The following is a 19,482-nucleotide window of genomic DNA, read 5'->3' on the forward strand; positions in this document are numbered from 1 at the left end:
AAGAGCGTGTAGAGGAGCGGACTCAGCACACACCCCTGTGGGGTCCCAGTGTTCACAATTCTTGAGCTGGATGTGCGATTGTGGACTCTGACTGACTGTGGTCTGCCTGTGAGAAAGTTAAACACCCAGTTACAGAGGGAGGGAGACAGGCCAAATGTGAGGAGCTTATTTGTGAGTTTCCTACTCCTATTAACACATGTTGAATTATGCAAGTGTTCCTCATTGTAACTTGTTAAGCATGCTCAAAACAAATGAAACCATTACCATTACCAGATGTTAAGAGAAAAGATAGTATTTCCTGGTTAAAATGGGAATGGAATAATATTTTACCTTTACTCTTTTGATTAAAATTAGCAAAACTAATCATTCCGACACACTTACCTGAGCTATGCAGCCAAAGCAGATAAAACTATTCAAGTCTTGCAGCATGGCGGCAAGACCATGCAGAAGTGTGTTTTGTTGTTTGATGTGTCTCAAAAAAATAAAACCAAATGTTTTAATAGACACCTTTGATGTTTTGTATATAAAAAAAATGCCATGCCTTACGTCGAAGGGAGGATTTAATTCTTAATGCTAACCAAATTAAATTGTAGTGTACTGAACCGATCTGTAATTTATCATTTTTTAAAGTGGAGCCACGGTGGCCATTATATGACGATTTTTGCATATGAGTATGTTTGTGCATACGCTAGCAATTTTGGAGCAGGGAGACACCTTGCTACCAATGCATGGTTCACACTAGGCTCAAGCACTAATTAACAATGTAAGAGATTTGATAGCCTTTAGTTAGTTAGCTTATCGTCAAGATGCCAAAAAAACAATCTTCAAAGTGACATCATAGTTATCTTAAGTCGGCGGTATCCAAAGTGCGGCCCAGGGACCATGTGTGTCCCACAGCTCAATTTTAATAGCCCCTGGGGACTAATCTCTACATAAAATTAAACATGAAACATTACGTTCCATTTTATTAGGATATTATTAGGGATTAGGGCCACATTGAAAAGTATCACACTAACAATAATAGCTATTGAAATATATTCAACAGATGAGCATATCTTGATCCACACTGATCCACAGTGATGTGGGCCGCACAGTGGCCTTGTGGTTAGCATGTTGGCCACACAGTCAGGAGATCATGAAGATCTGGGTTCAAATCTCTGTTCTCTTCCTCCCACATTCCAAAAACATGCAGGTTAGGTTAATTGGTGACTCTAAATTGTCCATAGGTATGAATGTGAGTGTGAATGGTTGTTTGTCTATATGTGCCCTGTGATTGGCTGGCAACCAGTCCAGGGTGTACCTCGGCTCTCGCCCCAAGTCAGCTGCGATAGGCTCCAACATACCCGCGACCCTAATGAGGATAAGCAGCATAGAAAAAGATGGGTGGAATACAGTAATATTAAGTAATATCAAAGTATCCATTAATACTGTTCACAGCTTCCATTCATAAATTTTTCTGGATGTGGTCTTTGGCGTTTGGACAAAAAAATAACAATAGATAACATAAAAGGATGATTAATGCAGGTTTGCATAAATGCATTAAAAAAAACTAGCTAGCAAAAATCTAACATGATACAGACTGTGTGGCTGTTTTATTGTTGAATATTGAACAAAAAAGATGATATAATGCAATTTATTAATTTTATTTTACACACACCCAGGATGTAAATAACTAAGCTAACCAAGCAAGGAAGGTAATATCATGTCTTGCTATCTCTCTCATGGCCTCTAGGGGGCAAATAGTGGTCACAGCTTCCATCCATTCATTCTCTATGCCACTTGTCCTCTAGGGTCGCGGGGGGTGTGCTGGAGCCTATCCCAGCTAACTTTGGGCGAGAGGCCGGGTACACCCTAGAGTGGGTTTTCACAGCTTGATAAAAGTTAAACAACACTTGTTGGTTACGCACAAACTCACACAACCTGTTTAGTTTCTTGTACCACAACCACAACTCTTAATGATGGCATGCATTATGAAAATGTCGTCTTGAACATGATCAATAAGTACAATATGCAGTACAATATAAACCTTTTTGGTCATAAAAACAAAAGTGAGAAATAAAGTTAAAAGTCTGTATGTTCATCACCTAATTTTCTTCCACAGCCAAAGACTTCATCAGCTGTCTCATGGAGAAGGATCCAGAAAAGAGGTTTACATGCGACCAGGCTCTCGAGCACCCCTGGTGAGGAACTGGCCACCCCCTCCCTGCACCTTGCAGCGCCTACTCACACACCCCCACATATCAGTGTGGTTAAACAACAGCATGACGCAGATCTTTCATAAAGGAGAGCGTGTCACCCCTCTTGTCGCCATGGCTGCCAGCTGCGAGCCCACTTCTGCTTGCCAGCCCTCCCTTAGAAGTCCCGCTGAATAAATGGCTGTCAATTAGCGGCTGGTGATTTCGTCCTTGAAAAATGTGGGAGCTTTAATCAACCATTAAGCTGGTTTCTCTGGCTTTGATATAACAAGAGCGGGATGGCGTGGGCTGGCTGATGATTCTGGCCGAGCTGACCAACGAAATAAATACATGCGGTGGCTCGTCATGAATCTTTTTTCCCTTTCAAGCACGTGTGCTGTGCCTTCTAAGATGTTTATTAGAAAAAAGACAAACTGCAACTTGAAATTCCTTACATATATATAGAATAGGATTGTTCCACTGTAACTTCCTGTAGGCTATACAAATCAATACTTTTGTTTTGTGTTTGTACATGTGAGGGGATTTAAAGCGTCTTTCTTGTTCAGGATTGCAGGAGACACAGCTCTCTGCAAGAACATTCACGAATCCGTCAGTCGACAGATGCGGAAAAACTTTGCCAAAAGCAAGTGGAGGGTAAGTAGTGCTCTAAACCTGCCTCACCAGAACTTTCTTTTACACCCCTCATCTTCTCAAGGGACAATAATATAGAAAGTAAACATGGATGTATTTTAGAGTAGTCAGTGTGCAGCTTGTATAGCAATATACTGTATGTTTACTATCCACTGAAAATGTGTCAAGTTTACTTTTGATAGTGTTGTCCCTTGAGAAGATAAAATAAAATGGCTGTTGAAATGTGAGGTGTACTCATGTTTGGGAGATACAGTAGATATGAAAACATATTCTCTTCTGGGCATGCAGCAAGCCTTTAACGCAACAGCTGTGATCCGCCACATGAGGCGTCTACAGCTGGGCACCAGCTTTGGCGGCAGTATCCACAGCAGCACCGCCTTGGCCACGCCCAACCCCGCTAACCGAGCGCCGGCCAAAAGTCAGTCTGTGGACTGTGCACCGCTCGGCATCGACAACTGTGAGTGCACCTCGTTCATTTTTGTAGTCCTCTCTTCAGCTGATGTTGTGTTGCTCGGTTGTCATGACGTCGACTCTGCAACTTGGTGTCTTTTATCGCTCGCTGAATTTAGTCAAGTTCGGTTTCCTCTACTAGTATACTGTATCTATCTGTATAGTGTATCTGACACGAGCTCATCACTGTAGAAAGGGTAGCGTAACATTTGTTTAGCATGCAAATCTAAAAATAAGTTAACCACAAGTAATACTAAAACAATAGAACACTCTTTAAGCAATAGAGGGCAAACGTTCAGGGGAGTCGCAAATCCACACAGACGTTCATTTACCTTAACTGTTTGATGATGCGTCACAGCTAGCAGTCACTCTTCGGCTGGCAATAAGAGCGTACTGCTAATGTCTTTGCTTGCGTTTAAATCCGACGGGCCGATATCAGGAAATCAATTTAAAACTCGGTTATTTCAGCTATTTATCTATTTGTTTGGTTAAATAAACATGCTTCAGCCGGTTAAACGAAGTTAAGTGTTTGTATTAGTCAACATTTTTACGCCAATTTTTACACTTTTACTGCAAATGAATTTCGGCTGCATATCGGTTATCGACCTCGTTAACTACTAATAATCGGTATCGGCCGTGAAAAACCCATATGGGTCGATCCCTACTGCAAACACATTCGATAAACAGGGGAAACAGTGTTGAATACTTTCTTTGTGTCTGTTGTGTATAAAGCATGATCTGATATCAATTTCAGCTTGTTGGTGTGTTACCATTTTGTGACATGCACAAGTATGTCACTAATACAATGAAATAAATAATACAAAACGGTGGGACTTACGTTTCAGCTGCTGTGCTTTCACAACACCTCATTGTGCACCAAACACATTTTGCTCCATCCAAAACATGTACTTTGACCAAACTCTGAGAAAATGTTAGGCGTGTTTTACGTAAGCAGCGTAGTCGGCACTCAGTGGAACCAAAATTTAATCGAGGAAGGCTACATGCAAATGAGCTGACATCAGTATTGACGCACACTTCAGTGTATTTCTGGGTTATTTCTTTGTTCTTGTGACACTGATTTCAAATCACAGCGCTCCATCAGACAATGTACTCTCACACCGAAAGTCTCCTTAAAGACGTTTCATCATCTGTAAGTTTCACGAGTGATGTACTGTTGTATGTTCTCTTGAAAATGTAAGTAAAATAGGTTTTTGTCCAAATTAAGTTGATTTAATGGTTCCTTTTTTCAGATTGTACAGCCAATAGCATGGGTGCACATTCTGGGCCCAAGGAGAAAAAATTACGTTGGGCCCCCACTTTTTATGTTTTAATAATTATCTTTTTTTTTTTTTTTTTTTGGCCCTGGCAGTTAGGGGCCCTTGGAATTGTCCTAACTTTTACCCCCTAATAAATAAACTGAAAAATTTGCTGTTAATAGTTGTGATTGATATTGGTGTCAGCTGGTCTCACTCATGGATGATCGGTGTTGGAATCGGCAGCATAAAATCCTGATCGGAGCATTCCTAATTTAGAAATGTATTTATTTCAGTGTTTAAGATTCCAGACAAAACCAACAAATGTTCCACTCTTTTCCTCACTTTGCTGATTCTCCCACAGTTCCTCCAATTTCCACCCTGCCTGTTAAGGCCTTCAATCAGGACTCGGACGCATCCTCTGCCGTTCTGGAGGAGCCGGCGTTGGTGGTGGAGCCGGCCAGGCCACGCCCCTCCACCGTCACGGTCATCCACACTGGGACTAAATGACGCCAGGTTCCGCGGGAGGTGAGCTGGGAGACCACAGAGCTTTAAGACGGGCCAAAATCCCTGACAAGTGGTTACCCAGTTTTACCATCCCGCCGCCTCCCGTCGCTATTTTGGGGGAGGAATTTGAGTAGCCCCTCACGCTTCCCATCCGCTGTGCTACAGACATGGAAGAAAAGAGGGGGTAGACTCCACTGAATGTTATTCCTGAAGACTGAATGTTATTCCTGAAGCAGGAAGTGCAGGAAGTGTCACACTTAAAAGGGAACTTTTTATCCAAGCTGCTGTCGGCGTTGTCCAATCAGATGCTCCGATGTATGCCTTGTGTAAATACTCCACCCGGAGTGGTGACTCGTTGTGAAATCGCCTGCCTACGCCTCATTCGTCTTCGCTCTTTGCTACGGTGGCTTGCAGGGTCCCAACGTTTATTTTTTTCTGTGTGCTTTGCTGTAAAAGTGAAACACAACCTCAACTATGGGATTATTTATTTACCAACGGAAACACTAATGCAGTGAACAACCAAGAGAGAATCAAGTTTTATTTTGATTTCAAAGACTTTGACGGTCCTCCTTGACCACAAGATCATGAGTTCTCAGGGATGTGCTTGAAACAAACCAAACCCCACCCCTTGTACAACCTACACTGTGTAACTGCATATTACTCTCACGTGCCAATAGATCTGACCACGCTTTCTTTGTGTAAATCAAACATTATTACTGTCTGTAACTTGTGCTGGATAGCTTGTTTCCCTTTAAAACTTGGAATTGTAGATACAAAGTATTGAATAGTGCATTCATGTTTGCAAAAAACAAAGAAGCAGCGGGGTGGTGCGTTGAGTTGATTGTACAGTCGTCCTCCGCTTCTGACACTTGTTTGCTTTGGCTTTCATACCGGCCTGTTGAATTTAGCAGAAAGACTCTCTTTGTTTTCTTTTTTTTCCCCCCCTCCATCATGAGAGTAAGGACTGATATCCTGACTTAAGGGTGCGTTCACACTTGTCATGTTTGGTTTGGTCAAAAGGAACTCTGGTGTGTTTGCTCTGCTGGGATTATGGTTCGTTTTGGCAAGTGGGAGCGTGGTCATCTACCAAGCAAGTGGGTCGCAACCACTAGAGAGATGGGTCTCGGCCCGCTTGCGAGTCAACTCTGGTGCGCTTTGCTTCACTTGAGCTCAAATGCGAATGAAACGCAACTCGGAGACACTGACCAGTGATAAAAAGATTGCAAAAAGACAAATATGTAAAAGAAAATGTGTTGGAAGTGTTGTCTCTCTGCTCTGCTCTGCTCTCTCCCTCTGTGTGTGTGTGTGTGTGTGTGTGTGTGTGTGTGTGTGTGTGTGTGTGTGTGTGTGTGTGTGTGTGACAGTGTCGCTCTTTAAAAGTATATTTTAGAAGCTTTTCATTTAATTGAAGCTGGTAAAAGTAGGAGAATATAAACATAACCTACGTATACAGCAGACGACATTTTGGTCACTTAATAAATCAAGTTTATGCACATATTTTTTACTGCGCAAATGAGAAAAAATACCACTGTGAATCTTTTGTTCATTTTTGGTCTGGACCATAGTACCCAACCACAAGTGTGAATGTAGGATTAAAAATGGTAAGGACTAATATTTTGAATTTAAAGTGTAGTTATTCATGGTGAGTAAAAAAATAAGACTGAGCCTGAGTTTGCTGTAAATACAAATCTGAAAAGTTTACTGGAGTCTTGAATGCTTCTTTTCTCAATGTTGTTGTCGTCTTCCCTCTAAGAGCAACAAAATATGCATGTGTTGCATGTTGATGCACAAATGTTATGTATTAAAAAAAAAAAAAAGACTTGTTTGTACGTGTCTTTGCATCTTTGACCAAAACTACAAAGGAGTTAAAGGCAAGACTAATGTAAGCATTTTCATGTTTGTCTGATTGAATACAATTTATCCACAGCCTCAGTTGCTCTGACGGTTGTATTCATAGGGAGGATGCATCCCGTCGTAGTGGAACTCCCTCCACTGCTCCGTGCTCTCTCGGGTCCTCTCGTTTTGTTCTGGAAGATCATGGAACCCATCATTCTAACACAAGAGTGATTTCTTGGCTAAAGAAAAGAGACGCATGAGCTTAACTTACCGTCATTCTCCTCTTCAGCGTAGCTCTCAAACTCGTTCCTCTTCTCCTCGTGGAACTCTCTCCTGCGCTCGTCTGCAGCCAGAACCTGCCTCTGCTCAGCTGTAAGCGGCCACAGTCAATTAGACACCGCATGACCAAAAGTATTGGGTCAGTCCAGTTTGTGTCTTGGACAATGCAGGGTCCACAAAGGCATGTTTGGATGAGTTTGGTGTGGAACAACTTGACTGGAACGCTGACGTCAAACATCTTTGGCATTATTCCAATGATATCATAAATACTACAGTACTGATGGTTAGATAGATAGCGATACAGTTGATACCAATGAGAGGCATTATTGACTTCAGTGACACCAGAATGATTGCTACACAGTACATGTACTATGAATGTACGGTACACCAGAGAGCTGGACTGATACCATCGCGACCATTGCGCTCATGGATAAATACAATTGATTTGGAAGATGCCAGCTAGCTAGACAGTATAATTCACGATAGTGCTACCATTGGGATATGATGTGCTATTTTACACATTTGAAAACACTGTAAGAATGCCACTTTTATAGAATTGGCAGCTTTGTTTTATGATGTAAGATTGTCTACATCAACTAATGTAGCAATTGAGTCGTATCGTTTGTACACCGTATCGAATCGTTTTTCAAATAAATAGTTTTTGAATCATATAGTTACCCATGTATCTAAGTGCATATCAAATCATCTATCACACAGAGATTTACATCCGTAATAGATACCAAATGTATCGATAAACAGTATCATCGATTCAAACGATACCATAGACACCAAATATGTAGATATCATTAATGTAGTACCAAAGAGAGTGACTCATACCATGAAAACAGATACCCTTGATACTATAGATACCATACAGGTGCAGTACATAAACAGTACATACTGTAATAGCTCTTCACTGGTTGTGTGACATGTGATGCCCTAGTGACTTTAGTGGTCTGTCATGCTGGGGCAAGTTTGTCTTATTTTCCTGCAGTCACATTAGCCGAGAGGGCTAGAGTCGAGTCGTGACCTTTGACCTGCGCAATGAATCCCCGCACAGGTCTTTACTTGCAGTAGGAACAAATCTCTGCTGGAGTTTGTAAACCCTGAGAATACAAGTCGCTGTATACAAGTGTTTTATTGCGGTTTGACTTCCTGTCTAAGTGCCTCTGCCCCGCCCTTGTTAGTCAAACAACTTTTGTCCTGCCCAGACTGACAGTTGAATTGATTAATTCAATTCATATATAATACAGAGTCTGCTTACTTGTCCACACTTTTCATGTTTTTTTTTCCTCCATTTGCAAACTTCAAGCTAGATATTTTTGCTCTCATGAGCACATTGCACTCGCCCACTCACTTGTCACTCACTCACTCAGTCTTTTCACGAGGAGTCCAATTCAGAGGGGGGAAAAAAAAGAAAAACCCCGCTCCCGTCGCGTTCTCTCACCTCCCTGCCGGCAGTCGTTATGTCACTTGGGAAAGTCAAACATTCTAGATTCTGTGAATTCTCACAACGAGCGATAGTCAGACCCGTGTGTGTGTGTGTGTGTGTGTGTGTGTGTTTTGTGTATGTTGGAACTCCGGGGTGCCCCATGGACCCTGCTGCACATACTGAGGGCGCACACAGCAGCAGCAGAAGCACTCATTAGGGAAAACATTCAACTGCAAATAAACATGTTGACTGTGTGTCCACTTGGCGAGGTGTTTCATCGGAAATATATCACTTCAAATTCCTTTCATGTGTTTGGGCTCAGGTAATGTGTGTTTAAACCAGTTATTTGTTAGACACCAATGAAACATGTACTTTTTTTTTTTAGCCTTGCCCATGATTTCAATGTTTGTTTTTTTTAATTTAACAAGATTATACTAAGAACCTTTCACTACATTTTAGTGTGAATGCAGGATTTTTCCCATGTTGGTAAAATAAGATATATAGATGCATTTGTATTCATTTCTTGTTGAATAATGAGTCCTGACAGCAATTTTAATGCAGGAGGTGGCTGTCTGCCTGTGAAATTAATTAATTTGAATTAACAAACTATATATAGAAATATGTGTGTGTCTAGCACTGAAAATATAAATTTTACTAATTGATATATAATAAAACACTAATTTATTACAAAAATGACTAAAACAAAGAATAATGACATAATATAAAAACAGTGAACAATGACTTTCCCTTCATGTATTAAAAAAATATTTTGAAAAAATAATTGATAATACAATCATTAATAAGCAATAAATTAAAAGAAATGTACAGTGAAAATGGAATTTCCTTTCATGTATTAAAATGTATATAATTTTTTATAAAATGATTAAAAAAATAAAAAGAAATTACAAAAAATTAAAATAACACAATTTATGAGTTATTATTATATTAGATTTTGTTATTTTTGTTGGCCTTGGCAGAATTGCTCTGTTAGCTACTCAAATCTAGATATTAATTGAAACCCACAGCTGATATGTAAAGAAAGAACATTTAATAGGTAATCAGGTGTATGAGCCATTAAAGCTCTGTATTGTATCAAACCCTTTATTCTGACATAGTTGATTGTGCTAACACTCGAAGCTAAAAAGAGATCAAATACAGAAGCACATGAATGAACTCACCATTGAGCTCATCGGGTGACTTCACCGCCCGCCTGCTGCGCCTCCTGAAGAAGTTTGATGCGTCGGCCTCTTTCATGAAGATCCTCCTCAGTGGACCTACGGTGCATGTGGGAGGAAGATCAGCTCAGTACACAGTCAAAGATTGTTTGGGTAGCTGATGCATCACCTTGTGGCTCCTTGGCAGCATCCTGACTGCTGGGTACAGCTGCAGAGTCAGCCTGTGGAGACACTGAGCACAAAAACATCAGCTCGATTGATGAAATGGTGCTGACATATCCATGGGAACCCGTGCAAAAATGTTATCTCCCTGCATGAGACTCACAGGAGAGTGCGACGAGCACGGTAAGGAGCGCCAGAAAGGTCCCACGGGTCCACGACATGTTCACCTCTTCATCCAAAGTGCACACTGATGAGGAGAGGAGTAGGAGGGACAAGTGAGTATGCGAGAGGTGGGTCAAAGCTGGAAGCAAAATGGACTGTCTAAAGAAGGGAGTGACCACTCGGACATGATAATAGGCCAGATTTAACACAGAATGCACTGATTCATGCAAAAAGTCATTGTGTGTCATTGCTTTGTTCGTTATTGCACGCACACCACCTCATTGCACAATCTAATAAGACCCAATACAAGAGCTGTAGCAATATTGATTTAAGGCTGTGGGCCCAATCTGGCATTTACAGCAGTTACAAATTTGGGAGAGAGTAACATTTTCATAGTAGATCCTCACAAACACTCCTGTCATACAGAGCAGTGGTCCCCAAGCCCCGGGCCGTGGGTCATTTGGTACCGGGCCCGTAATGGAAAAAATAATTTCCATTATTTCATTTTTTCTGTTTTATTTTGAAAAGTGGCCAGATTCTCTCTGTTACATCGTCTCACTTGACGCATGTCCAGTGTGCGTGTGCTAACTTTATCTCATGCCGCACAGATAGACTACTACTGTATTTTTACCATTTTTCTTTCACCTCATATTTGGTGTCAAATGCTGATACTATGTGGGAATGCATAAAGGTAAGTTTTGATGACTTATTGAGTGCTAATGTGCACATTTGTCTCAAGTTAATTCATGCTAGCGCACTTTCTTTTACCACACACGTCAAACAGCGACGTAATAATCTCTCTGGAAAAACTTGGCTGGAACTTGAACTGGTGGATGGTGGGTCGGCATTCATTTTGTGCTTTTAATTTGATGTTATTCATGTCTTAGTTTTACACAATACATAATAAATAAGATAAATTAGATCGCTATAATGTGGGAGATTTGTGGGAACACAAGCCGGTCCGTGGGTCAAAAAAGGTTGGGGACCACTGATATAGAGGATCCTTGGCTGTTATTGCAGAAGGTCCTTGAAGGTCTTAGTAGGTCTTTAAAAGCAGCTGAGTGCTACTGTCATTTAGAGCATCTTTGAATAGTGTTTTTGCAGTAGGTCCTGAAAAAAAAAAAAAAAAAGCAGAGCACCCATGTCATATAGAGGATCTTTGACCAGTGTTATGTTGTGATGCTGAGTAGCAGTAGTACACCATGGACGCATTTACCTTTCAGGGGTCTCGTGCGTGTAAAAGATTTGTTTCTCATTATTGGAACAGCTACGGAAATCACACGGGATATGATGATTAAAATGACGAAAGTGCACCTTTACCACAAACCGATGGATGACAGACAGAAAAAACAACACTGAGGTGAGAGAAAATAAGCGAGGCTCTGCAGGAACTTCCGAAATGAGGCCCTCGACAAGGACGCTCTCTCTGCTACCACATCAAGTTCTGCAGGAAAGTATGCAGACTTATGTTTGCTGTAGTTTTTTTTTTTTTCTCACCTGACCTCAGGCCCTCGAAAAAAAAGAGTGAATGTTCAAACTGTCTTGAGCATGCGGATGGACCGCTGCCCAGGGAGGTGAGATGGAACGAGAAGGAGGATGTGTTTCCTATGCCTTGAAAGTGGTTACAAAACGGCAGTTTGGCAATCTTCCACTCGTGGGCTGTACATTAAAATGGCAAGTGACCCAGCAGCACAATGCAAACACAACATTATGGCTTGATGGGATGCTCAAAGGACAACTGCAAGTTAAGTTTACACGAGCATCAGGTTCACCTGAGAAGGGTACATTTGGACTTGCAGGCTTGACAGGTTAAACCATAGGAAATAAAAAGTTCTCTCCACTTCCATGAGATATGAAGCATCGTATAATATAAATATTTTAAACATACACTCAATATGCACTGGTTGGATTCATTCCACCACAGAGTACTCCAGTTAACTTGATTTATTTGGACTCATTTATTTAATCATTGCAATTATCAACACCTGTTTTTTGTGTTTATTTGTACTTTTAACATCAGTATTCACAGTATGTTGTCTTTAAAAGTATTGTATTTGGTTATATTTAAATGTTATCCATTAATGAGCAGAAAAACATGTAACTAAACAAAAAGTTCACCTGGGAACAGCAGTGAATGATTTTACCTGAGTTTTTAGACCTGTACTTTTACTTATACTTGAGTAAAATGTTGGCAAAGTACTGTTACTTGAGTACAATACTGGAATACTTTTTCCACCTCTGATTTTAATATATTTAAATAACCTGTAACATTGTAAATACCATAATTACAATTATGTACAATATTCTATGTAATAGTAGTACTCTCCTTCTTCTTCTGTAAACTTTATTTACTACTGTACTTTGTAACAGAGGGTGATGTTAGACCGGAGTCAAATTCCTAGTGTGGTAACAACATACATAGCGAAAAAAGCTGATTCTGGTTCTGAGAAAACTAAAAAGTTCATTCAATAGCTATTGTAAGCAACAACAGCAAACAACAACAAAGAAGACAAACTTGAGATTAAATATGCCATGTGGACAAAAAGTATTGGTCATTATTATAATTAAATAGATTCAAAAGTGTCTCTATACTTTTGTCTAGCATGTAAGCGTACTGCATATGTCGAGTTGGAGGTTTGCCACATTTCTACCAGTAGAGAACACTGTGGGACCAGGCTAGCCCACCTCCCCATCTGTCTCTTCCTCTGTTGGCCACCGAGGGGCGCTGTTTCCCGGCAGGCAGTCGGACAGGACGCGCTTGTGCCAGGCAAGCAGCAGGCACTAATCGTCGGATCCCTCACTATCATGGTCCCCCGCACGAAAAAACGACGGCTGGAACGCGTCACATTTTTCAGCCGCAAATTTAAAGCCTAAAAGCCAGCCATGTGGGAATCGAATTGGGATCGTTTTTTAGGCTAAATCAAAAGAAACAACAAACTAAAGAAGAAGTCGGTGGTTTTTAACCACGCGAGCAAGAGGGAAGGAAAGACGGCGTCCGGCCCGAGAAGAAGCTCCGAGGTCGGGGAATCCGGTCGGAGCAACCCTCGTCGTTTCTGGTGAGTCTTTTACTTGAAATATCGATAATAAAGACTTAATAAACGGCGTTAGTAGCCATCGACTCCACTGTTTGTGACTCACAATGCAGAAAATGTGTGTACTGTAACACTGTGTGTGAATAATAGCGCTGTTGTCAATGGCTGCATTGAAAACAAACAGTGCTACTAGCTACTTTAACGTCCTTACGCCAGCATTGCTGTTTAACTTGGAGGCAAGTTGTAAAAACGACAGGGGGGGTGCCTTGTCTTTGCTTCTCGGCATGCGTCGTCTTGTTTTACTTTCATTCCCTGACCTACATTTTGGAAGGATCTTCACCTGCAACAACACAGTGCTAAACACTTTGATCGCACACACACACATATAATATATATACTTGTACGTATACAGTATATAGGCTGTATTAGCTGCTGTAAGCCCTCTCAGCTGTTTTAGACAAGCCTGCACATGAGCACACAACACTGGCAACAGTTGCTAGAAGATTCACGAACAGTTTCTGTGCATTTCTGTGAGAACTTGAGCACAGAAATATGGCCAGGAACTTGGTGTGCCTCCATGAACCGTTGTCACGGTGCTGCTGCCTGTTTAGGAAAACTGTCAACTTGGGGCTGGGATGTTGCAAACATTATTCACATCACAATGCACTTTTGTACAAAGTAATGATGGACTGCCACATTTCCACAGTGTTTCCATTTCCATTTTCACCATTCCCATCATTTTTGCCTTTGAACAACTGAATTTGGCTTTGCAGCTTTGAAAATTATGTCATTCTTTGCATTTCTCAAGCTGCTACTTGCTTTTGCATGCCAAAAAGGGCATATCATCTTTGAGTAGGGGTCTTGAGACACTGTTCATCAGACGGGACAATACACAAGATTGGGTCTATGAGATTTTAACGTTACTTTAAAGAAAAGTACAATTAAAAAATATATGAGAATATATTACTATCTATTCATTTAATTTCTATTATGTTACACTCTTCTGCACTCTATGTGTATGCTCGCGACCCCGCCTCCACCCACCGAGACAAACAGACTCTATGACTGACCAAAGCCAACCATGCCGTTGTTCTATGGAACAAACGCGCCAAGGTGGTGAAAGCAATATACAGAGTGAACTCAGGAAAACAGACACGCACATGGCAATATATTGAGATTAGCGAGTTCATTTTAATGTATTGTGTGATTAATTTGCGAAATCTTTTGACACAGCTCTCTGAGTGATAGCAATTTTGGCTCTTCCGGCTCCCAAATATCTCCTTAAGTTTTGTTGTTGCTTAGGGCCCTGTCACACCTTGACGATTTAGCCAGCTTACGCCAACGTATGAAAAATTTGGCCAATACGCTGGCGTACGTTCTATATAAGTTACTAATACGTCATGTTTACGTCGAACTCGTTATGAATACGCTATGTATACGTCCAAAATTGAAAAAAAAAAAACGTCGGCATCAAAATGATCATGTCAGGCATGCGCTGCCTAAATCGTCAAGGTGTGACAGGGCCCTTAGTTTGATTTTATAAAATGAATTTCTAATGTAAAAATACTATTATATTGAATGTTTGTTTATACATTATGGCTTAAGTTAAATGCTCAACAACAGATTACAACAAAAAGTCATTATAAAATTAGTTTTATAATCAAAATCAAAGACAAAGCTTTTTGTTACTATGAGTTATTAGTATCAACATTTCATTCTTTCCTCTTTACATTGTGCCTTTTTTGCCACAAATGGCCCCCGGTCCGCACTTTGGACACCCCTGGTCCATGTGTTGCATTCTTTGAATCATGTTTAAATGCAGTGCTATCTCTAGGGTCTTGATACAACACTGAAACAGAGCATAGTTATGGCCGTCGGTCCACAGAACAATGGAGCCATCAAACACAATCACTTCAGGTCGGAAAAGACGGGGGAACATAGCGCTGTAGTAGTGTTTGTGTTTATCACGACTACGGCGTCCTACTGCGTCATATGCTGTGTCTCAATTTGCACACTTCTGCACTTGCGCAAGCGTGCTTATGATGTAGCAATGATGTAATGGCATCATCTCCAAGCGTCCAATCAGATTGTTGTGATATCATCCCACTCATGAACGTATTTGCACAGTATGGCTGAATGTTTGTGTTTGCAGTTTGTAGCGCAGTCGAACTGCATTGAATCAAGCGGAGAATAGTGTGTAATATTTTGAACCACTTGTGTAGCTATTTCGTGCCAAAATATAAGAAACAGCTTTCAGTATGATGCAGCGCCGTTTTACACAGCCTTTGAAATAAGTCTCAGACAAAACTTGCTGTTATCATCTTCGGAAAGGCAGAATTTTAATACAGCTGGTGCAGCTGTTCCTAATGATGTGTCCCACAGCATTAGGACTAAATTGATGAAATCCCCTACTAGATGGTTTCACTTGCAAAATTCCTCTGTGCAAGGTGTATTTGCAAGGAATTACTATTACTGGGTGGTGTGGGGGGTGCATTTGTTTTACTCAGCAGAAAGCCACTGAGTTTCAGGGGAGTGTGCCCCCCCACCCCGCCCGTTTTGCTTTGACGTGGGGTCGTTCCCTTGGTGAGGGCCTTGGGGACGGCAGCGGCCTGGGTAACCTGACCTGCCTCGGAACAGCTGTAGCCACGCACGAGCTGATCCCCCGTGTTCCACCCGGGATCAGATGATGGGCCAGTATTCCGTATAATGGAACACACACGTTTTTCCAAGAACCCTCGCTCTTTTTCTGAACAGTTTAACACGTCCTAATGGAAATCTATATATACATGTACCTGTATATAGTGCTTGTTTGGCCAAAGCTGCAAAGTTTTGCTCATGTTGAAGCATCTGGCCAAGACAGCTGGTTGAAGGTTAATGTGTCACTGCTCTCCAGGGAGCAGCTGCTATGTCACAGGCGCTGATCCAGTCTATAGATAGTAGCCATGAATACAAACTTTCTTTTTTCTGCCGCATTAACCCAACAGCTCCAGCACCAGCATGCATTCGTCCCAGCTTCCCTCCTCCCTTTCGGAGAAATGCTTGACAAGTTTGACCGCTTCCACACCCCGATTGTCTGTTTGGATTAGAGAGTGTCTCTATAGGGCTAAAGGTCCCTCCAGCAACCCAACTCATCCCAGCCTGGGTCAGCTGCCCCGACTGAGCCTAATGACCATGTATCGGGCTTGTCATCTGCACCGTGAATGTCTGGAACAGCTGACAGGCTAATATCGCCTTTTTCCCGTCACTCTTTGAGCACTTGTGCCATCTCTGTTTGGAAGGACGTTTGCAGCCAGTCTGGCTTTGCATCTTTCACATTGTGTGAACTAGTCACAATGTACAGTCCATGGTGTAGCTCTTCCTACTACTGAACCGCTGTGCAAAAAAGTGTGAAAATGTGTCCAAAAATTCAACCCTACTGTGTTTTTGCCTGTGCTATTTTTTCCTGACATATACACCACATGGTGGCGCTGTTATTAAACACCAAAGTTTAACCCCATACGGTGGATGGACTTGAAATTTTTCACACAGCTCAATGCTCTGTCATCCCAGAGAACTGCCCACAGGAAATAATAATCAGGCATTGAGAAAGCAAACTAATGCCCCGGTAGCTAATAATAAATATCTCTGTCAGTCACCCGACCAGTTTTTTTTAAATCTGAAACCGATTGAGTTTATCACCACACAACACAACATAGTGTAGGAGTGCCAAATGGGGGGATGAAAAAAGGGTTCCAAATGGGTCAAAACCCACCCCCAAAGCTTGTTGTTTCATGAAAATGATGCTGATAATTGGAATTTTGTAACTGGGCTTTTGAATTTCAGACTGCAGTTTATCAGTTCATTGTCATTGCAATCAACAAGTGCAATACCCAAATGTAAATAAATAAGAACAGTGGACTATTACAGTATTTATAACAAAATATGGACATATTCACAACTTGTAAATAATTGTCATTGAGCTTTTAGTTTCATCTTCGATTCTGCTAATGATGAAGAGAGATGCTAAACTGATTTTCATTGTTTTAACAGTGACAAAGTTATATTCTATTTTATTTATCTTTTGGATTTAGACTACAGTGGAACCTCAATAGTTGAATACTCCTTCTAAATTATTAATTTGACAACATTTTCATGAAAATAGGCCATAGACATTGAATAAAAAAATGGATTAGCATATCTTGATCAACTTCACAACAGTGACTAGCTATGACAGGGTTGGCCCACTGATCTGTGCTATATATCTAGATACACCATTGGTCAATGACTTGTGAAGCCACCTGGCTGCCATATTACCACTCGCAAAGAAACACTTCTCCGACAATGACTTATGTCAGAACTTGTGAGTTGTTAAGTCTGTTGTTAGTTTGTTACCCACTCGCACTAAATGCAAGGTTAGTCTTCGGACTCAAGCACAAGCACACCTGTCGTTAGTTGTCTTCAGACTAACCTCGCATAACATGTGTGCTTGAGCTTAGTCATAAGGACTCGGGTATGATAATTTTTAAAAATTCTGTCGGTATCATACCATACCTGAGTCATAACGGCTTTACATAGGGGGCCGTGGGGGATATGTAAACCAACAACCGCGACTAGACTACTAAATAATTTGCAGTTGCTTGCAAATATAAAAAAATATGTTTTTTTTTTGTTGTTGTTTACCCGAATTTCAAATGAACCCCCATATGGAGACAATGTTTATATATTATTACATATTATATTACATATTATTCCTGTGTTTTTTGTTAAAATATATTTCTATATCAGAAAAGAGGTTATTTCTATTTCATAACACAGACAAAAAAAATCAGAAAAAAAAATCTGAAAATGTTAAATGATTTTAAAACGTGTCCAAAGTCACTCTCTTTGATGATTCATATTTTGTACAGACGAGAGCATAGTGAATTGTATGAAAGTAAGAAAAAAAAGTAAAGGATCATGATCATAGATTTTAGTGGAAAAAAAGGATGGGATATGCAGTTAAAATTAAAATCTCTTTCCAAAGGAGTAAAACTGTGCATTGCTATAGGGGAGTGCTGAGCCAGGGTGCAGAGTAGAATTTTGTCCCAAAGGCAATGAGACTTGGAAGGGCAAAAAGTACATTTAATATAGCCAAAAGATAGAGAATAACGTATGAAATCCTTTTTAAGGGACGAAGGTTGCGTTACTTGAAGGAATGGGAGAATCTCCCCGCTTTTTAATTTAAAATATAGATGTTGTGCGAGCCTCTTCATCTGCTTTGTACACTATGTACGCTGTGCCAGTGTAGTCTGCTACGTACAAGATGTGAGTGGTAAGATGGCGTCTCTTTGGCTTCAGCGGCTTGCACTGAAGCCGTATGGCGATGTATGGTCTATCCAGACTTATTAGTAGAAATCAGTGGGTTGTCCAAAGTGTGGCGCGGGAGCCATCTTTTGCCTACGGCTTTTTTTTTTTTTTCTTTTGTATTTGTACTTTTATTTGTATTTGTACTTTATTTATCCCACAGCAGGGAAATTCACTTTTTATTGGCTCTCATCATATTCTAGAATAAAATGAATGATTAATGAGATTTCCATCTGTCCACTTTCTTCGCGGGGGCAGCAGTCTCAGTAGGGAAGCCTCCTTCCTGGTCTCCGGCCACCTCTTCCAGCTCCACCGGGAGGACACCAAAGCATTCCCAGGCCAGCTGTGAGACATGATCCCTCCAGCGTGTCCTAGGTCTAATTAATGAGATTTATTATCACATATTATGGTAATTTGCTTTGTCACCTATAAGGTGCTTTGTCACCTATAACACAAACCTAACTTTGCTGTTTTATTCAGATAGCTTAGCATATGTTGACCTGCATTGGATTGGTTTTAGCATCTTTTAATGCACAAAGTAAATCTAAGTGGCCCAAAGTGACATGTGGTCAGGGGAGACAGGTGAGACCCTCTGCCTCACCTGTCATAATGAAAAATACAAAAAAGAATAATAACATAAAATAAATATTCATATTTGTCCATTGAACCGTACTGTAGATCTGTATGATGCTAATAAATGTATTTTCTGTATGATTCTAATTGTTTCTAACATTTTCTTTAGTAAAAATGACTGAATTTGCAGATTTCCTTATCAAATATTGAGAAGAAACTTAACGTAAGGCCACCGTGAGCGTGGCTTCTACTGTAGGTGTACCGTCCGAGTGCACGCCGAGTTGGCTCATGCCGCCTGCCAGTTTCTGCAGTCAGCATGTCGCCAATAATACAATGTTGCAGAAACATCTATTGTACATGTTGACTTTCTACAGAGTGTGTAATGTCTTTAATGTAATCAGGCAATAAAATACATAGGAATGTCATACGGAAGGCACTTGCGGCACCAATGCATTGTGAAGGGGCGGGGCATGT

The 19,482-nt window shown here is 40.8% G+C and overlaps 3 protein-coding genes across 4 annotated transcripts in view; 2 read left to right on the plus strand and 1 right to left on the minus strand.

The window, feature by feature from the left end:
• Positions 1 to 9,219, plus strand: part of camk1db (calcium/calmodulin-dependent protein kinase 1Db) — a 37,942-nt gene extending 28,723 nt beyond the window's left edge. The window contains exons 8-11 of the mRNA XM_054776103.1: positions 2,102 to 2,180; positions 2,741 to 2,828; positions 3,114 to 3,282; positions 4,893 to 9,219. Of these exons, the coding sequence (XP_054632078.1) occupies positions 2,102 to 2,180; positions 2,741 to 2,828; positions 3,114 to 3,282; positions 4,893 to 5,038 (482 nt within the window). The 3' untranslated portion in view covers positions 5,039 to 9,219. The remainder of the gene's footprint in view (positions 1 to 2,101; positions 2,181 to 2,740; positions 2,829 to 3,113; positions 3,283 to 4,892) is intronic.
• Positions 5,515 to 10,319, minus strand: ucmab (upper zone of growth plate and cartilage matrix associated b). The gene is made up of 5 exons (XM_054776104.1): positions 10,083 to 10,319; positions 9,927 to 9,989; positions 9,761 to 9,856; positions 7,143 to 7,241; positions 5,515 to 7,062 (listed from the first exon to the last, which is right to left on the minus strand). Exons 1-5 carry the CDS (start codon positions 10,138 to 10,140, stop codon positions 6,965 to 6,967), a joined length of 414 nt encoding a protein of 137 aa, XP_054632079.1. The 5' UTR covers positions 10,141 to 10,319; the 3' UTR covers positions 5,515 to 6,964.
• A 2,500-nt stretch (positions 10,320 to 12,819) lies between these two features.
• LOC129181181 (cyclin-dependent kinase 17-like) overlaps positions 12,820 to 19,482 on the plus strand; it is a 33,818-nt gene continuing 27,155 nt past the window's right edge. The window contains exon 1 of one of the 2 annotated variants that reach the window (XM_054775977.1): positions 12,820 to 13,137. The gene's annotated coding sequence lies outside the window, so the exon portion shown is untranslated. The remainder of the gene's footprint in view (positions 13,138 to 19,482) is intronic. The other variant, XM_054775978.1, reaches the window with a different exon arrangement.

Source organism: Dunckerocampus dactyliophorus, chromosome 5, assembly GCF_027744805.1.
Source record: "Dunckerocampus dactyliophorus isolate RoL2022-P2 chromosome 5, RoL_Ddac_1.1, whole genome shotgun sequence".
Classification (NCBI taxonomy): Eukaryota; Metazoa; Chordata; class Actinopteri; order Syngnathiformes; family Syngnathidae; genus Dunckerocampus; species Dunckerocampus dactyliophorus.